Source organism: Gadus macrocephalus, chromosome 4, assembly GCF_031168955.1.
Source record: "Gadus macrocephalus chromosome 4, ASM3116895v1".
NCBI classification, from domain to species: Eukaryota; Metazoa; Chordata; class Actinopteri; order Gadiformes; family Gadidae; genus Gadus; species Gadus macrocephalus.
In genome coordinates, this window is record NC_082385.1 from 15667093 (window position 1) to 15672092 (window position 5000).

The 5000-nt window shown below is 49.2% G+C and overlaps 1 protein-coding gene across 1 annotated transcript in view; it reads right to left on the reverse strand.

The window, feature by feature from the left end:
- fibcd1b (fibrinogen C domain containing 1b) overlaps window positions 1-2059 on the reverse strand; it is a 95561-nt gene extending 93502 nt beyond the window's left edge. Inside the window, exon 1 of the mRNA XM_060050502.1 lies at window positions 766-2059. Within this exon, the coding sequence (XP_059906485.1) occupies window positions 766-837 (72 nt within the window). The 5' untranslated portion in view covers window positions 838-2059. The remainder of the gene's footprint in view (window positions 1-765) is intronic.
- Between the last annotated feature and the right edge of the window lie 2941 nt (window positions 2060-5000).

Below are 5000 nucleotides of genomic sequence, written 5' to 3' on the forward strand. Positions count from 1 at the left end.
CCCCTCCTCCCTCTCTCCCACTCTCCCTCCCCCTCTCTCTCTCTATCTCCCCCTCTCCCCCTCCCCTCCTCCCTCTCTCCCTCTCCCCCTCCCCTCCTCCCTCTCTCCCTCTCCCCTCTCTCCCCTTCCCTCCTATCTCTCCAGCATATGATAACGCATTGGAATGCATTGAGGGTCACATTACCCGAGTGTTCCATGCTGTACACTTCAATGCACAGAAGAGAAAACGAATTCTATGTCGTCCAAAAATATGTATTAATGAATAATTTCAGGCATGTTATGCCTGATACGAATACAAAAAATGCAACTAAAAACCACTCGCACAGCAAAAGCTGGTTCACGCGGCTTACGCAAAGTGTCATCCTCTGTTAGATATGGTCACACTTCGCTTGATATTATCCTTGGACAAAGTGGCCAACGCGTGATTATTTTGCGCCAGGTACCTACGCTTACCGACCACGGGGGTCAAGTGACGTGCGGTAGTTGTCTATCGAGACAGGAACATGAGGCGTCAGAGGCCGGAGGAGTTGGACAGCATCTGCACCACTATTTTCTACGAGATATGATTCTGCCCTAGAGAGAGCATGCATGCACCGCACACACCAACACCAGCTCTCCAACGGCTGGATAACACTGCGTCAAGAGTACCCCGTACACACACACACACACACACACACACACACACACACACACACACACACACGCGCACACACCAATTCTTTCCTCCCAAATACGTATACATGGCACGGTGTTCTATCCACATACCTGATTTTTATGCCGAGGTCCATCTTCGAGTTCTGAAGAGCTGTTCATGATTCCCCATGTGTCATTTACCATTCTCCGGAGAACCGCAAGACCGAGACCCGCCTGATATCCCAGGCGTACTAGAGAGAACGCAAAGCTAGTTCCTTTTTGGGTTATTCTAGTTGTTCCGTTTAATGAACTCCATGGATAGAACGAAACGTTGCTCTGTAGAAGGGTACGGAGGCAGGAGACTCAACTTCACCCGAGCTGAGGATCTACGCGGAGCCCCGCTGCCATCTCAAGCTCACAGGGGCCACACCGCCCGCTCCCGTTACGCACTAACACTACTTACTTCCCCCCCGAGTGTCTTGGGGATACTGCTCCGTTATTCCAATGAAGAAAAAACAGAGTATTCGCCAAATAGTTATTCTGATGCTGCACCTCCAACTCTCAAAGTTAAAATGAACCCAAAGCGAGCTGAACGAATCCCGAGCAGGAGAGCAGGAGAGCAGGTGCGGCTCCTCATCCAGCGGAGCATTCCCAAACCAACAAAAAACAATCGCAAAATGAAACGAAGCTTCGTTTCCTTTTCTTTTTTCTACGAAAGCCTATGAGCCCAACAGACGCACAGCGAAAGGCTTTCACTTCCCAACTCTGCCCAGGTCAGACTAGAAGGCGAACGGGAGCCGGGTGCCCCACTGCTGGCGAACACGAAGCCAAAACGTCCTGGATCCCCGCGCCTGAAAGAGCCGACAGTTCTCCGGTGCTGAAGCTGGGGGAGTGGGGTGGAGGTAGTGGTGGTGGTGGAGGAGGTGGTGGCGGTGGTGCTGGTGGTGGTGGGGTTGGTGGTACAAACGGCTTCCTTTACTTGCCCTATTTTGCAGAGTGATCTGCATGGGGGGAGGGGGGCACGGGACAGAAAAGGTATTTCACATCACAGATATAGCCCGCCTGGAAATGAAGAAGTACAGAAGTAGCCGTGGAGATGATAGACCGTTCTGCGGTCCGTATCTGCCGAACGCCGGGGCGCTCCGTGCCTCCAACCTGTCAATCAAACAAGCCTCCCTCCGGGTACGCGCGGGCGCGGCGCGACGCACAACGACGCGATCAACCTTCTCCCAGTGTGAAGAGTGCCCTGCCTCTGTGTGTGTGTTCCGCGACCGCTGTGCCACTAGTGCTGCTGCAACTGCTGTGATGCCTGCTTCCTCCGCATTATTAATACAGAACCTCCTCCTCCTCCCAGTCCACAGCTCCAAAAAGTGTGGCGGCATGCATGCATGATGCTGCTTGCGGCTGCAGAACGCGACGCGCTGGCCTATGCGCCTCATCAGGTTAGGCTTCGCGGAGTGGACGCGTTTATAGGTACTCCTGTTTACAGTGCATTAGGTGAAATGGGTGTTTTAACAAACAGAACAAAGACCAAAAACAATCAATACTAAATTCATCGAAAACACTTTCTACTTTCTTGTGCAAAGACATCGACGTTCAGGACGTGTCACTCACAGAGAGCGTCTGTGGCCAACGTGTCCAATCAGGCCTGTGTGTTGTCAGAAATGAATGGGAATTGTCATTAATATCTGTAAACACATAAGTCTACGTTGACAACAAATACAGAGTTTGTTATGCGATAAAGCCTAAGTAAAAAGCAACAACATTTATCTAACTTGTGTTACCATTACTAGTAGGTACAAAATGTAGTAGGCCTACTGCTAACTAATGGTAATACAAGTTTGATAAATAATTAATTTGTAGTCTACAATTGCTAGTAGTCTAGCCGTCAATTTGTCAGGTGTTTGAGCAAAGGTTGAACTGCATGGGATTCCAACTCACAAACCAAATAACAGGGAACACAGCTGAACAGACTGAGTTATCCACGCAGATCAAACATTTGACTAAGGTGACTCAGGGGAAACAAGCAGGGGATTAAAGATCCGGACTCAATGATTTATTTCTACCCAATGAACACATTCTTTGCTTTTGTCATTCTAGAATGTTCAAATACCTCTTAATATTATGTTGAATTTCCTCAGGTGGGCAGCCATGCAGATATTACGGCTTTCTAAAGGGAAGTATTATTTCTGAAGACTATCGTGCTAAACTATGGACCACTGCTGTTCAGGGTGTACATTTGTGAAACAATTACATTGTAAGGTCAGGTCTGTGAGAGGTTCCCTGGTGACTCGCCAGGGGATGGGGAATGCTGCATTAAAGGGACCGGTCAGCACTATGCAAATCAGCACGCAGGACCCCTACTAAACCTGTGAGATTGAACCCACGTTGTAGTGATGGACACCAAACCCTGTAGTATACGAATACTGCTTTAGTTTGAGGCAGTGCTAGACCGCACAGGCCGAATTCTATGTTTCCCCAGACGAATGACAAAGATTCTCAGCGGCCTCAGTGTGACTATTTTATTATAAACGGACTAAAATGTACGGATATTTTTTTACCACTCCTATACTGTTCAGCACTTTGGCCAACTTCTATTGTTTTTTTTTTTTTTTAATGCTTTTTAAACAATAGCATTTGACTTTTCAGACATGCACTATCTTATTCATGAAATAAAAACACAAACAACATCATGTTTTTCCAAATGTCAGCAGGGATTGATGTGAGCTGACTGCCTAATGCAGTACTTGGTCCTGGTCGGTGATATCACCACACAGAGTTCCGAGAGAGAGAGTGTTAGGGGCTGAGGGTGCAGGAGGAGCAGGTAGGACCCAAACGCAGACGGTATTGGAAACGGCACTTTATTTCTGCCAAAAGGCTAAGGCAAGGAGCAAGGAGCAAGGAGTAAGGGAACACAGGTAGCCACAGAGAGCACGCAGGACCAACAAACTATAACTAACCACAGCAAACCACAAGCAACCACAATGACAGCACAAGGAACAAAGGAAAGACGAGGGCTTAAATAACAAACACAACGAGGAACAGCTGAGACACATTAGGGGAGGGAACAGTAATCAACACAGGAGAGAAACACAGGGAAACACACACACCCTGACAGAGAGAGGCATTTGGCAGTTAGGGTCAGAGTAAATATAGCACAATTATTACATTGACAACAGATGAGGGACAGTGAGAGACAATGGCGAATGGGAGATATGCACATGAGCACCTATGAAAGATGATACGCCTCATTCAGGCCTACAGTGCATCACTCTGAAAAAGCAATACATGTGTGAAATCATTAATGAAGGCCATTGTGACTGCGGTTGCTAAAATGCTCCATACCATAAGACTCTGTCAATATAAGACAGAGAAGGGTTGCGTGTGGACGTATTGTTAAACAGCATTCTCATCATTCATCGAGCGTCCGAACGCACACACTGAGTTATTCCTGCTAATACAAAAGGTGTTTAGCGCTACACTTCTTCCATACACCCTGTGAAGTCAGGACTTCCTCCTTAGGGAAGGCAGAACAAACATTAAATAGTGTTATAAATATAGTGCCCTCTAAGCAGAAACCCGGCTATGCGAGGCAATGCGTGCCATGCATCCTTCACAGGCTAAACGATTTCCTCTGCAAGGAACGGCCTGTGAGGTTTGGGGTGTATCTAGGGGGGGCTGAGCAGGGGGGCATGTGACAGGCTCTAGGGCTCCAGGGGGGGAGGGGATGGAGCTCAGAAAACTGAAGACAATATACGCCAGCGGTGGGGTCACACCCACCACTCTGATACAGGTCACACGCTGTGTGTGTGTGTTTGTGTGTGTGTGTGTGTGTGTGTGTGTGTGTGTGTGTGTGTGTGTGTGTGTGTGTGTGTGTGTGTTCAGGTGGTGCATTAACCACATCGGCACTTAGAACCAATTGGGAGGGGGTGTGTGTGTGGGGGGGGGGGGGTCATGGATGTCATAAAAACACCCTGATGGACTGGAGACATTAGGAGGTACAAAGTGGCAGTCAGGCAGAACGAGCCGCTCGGCGACAGGACAATAACCAGGAGGTGTGTTCTACGTGGCGCCGCTGTTGCCGCGCTCCCGGGCCTTGTTGTGCTGCTCGGTGTGCACGCAAGCGTGTGCGCACCGTTTTGATGTTGTTGTTGTTGACGACGCAGCGGCGGAGGTGTTGCGACCTTGCAAGCTGCTCTCCCCCCTCGGCGGGGAGGACTTCCTGCTCTTACGCATGGGGGGACACCGCGGGAGACGTGTGTGGCCACGCAGCTCTGAAGAGACAACAGAGTCCATTGGCCCCGGCCTCCACCAAAAAGATCATCAGACAAACAAACCAAAAAGAACAGCCCTATGGGAGAGTCGGC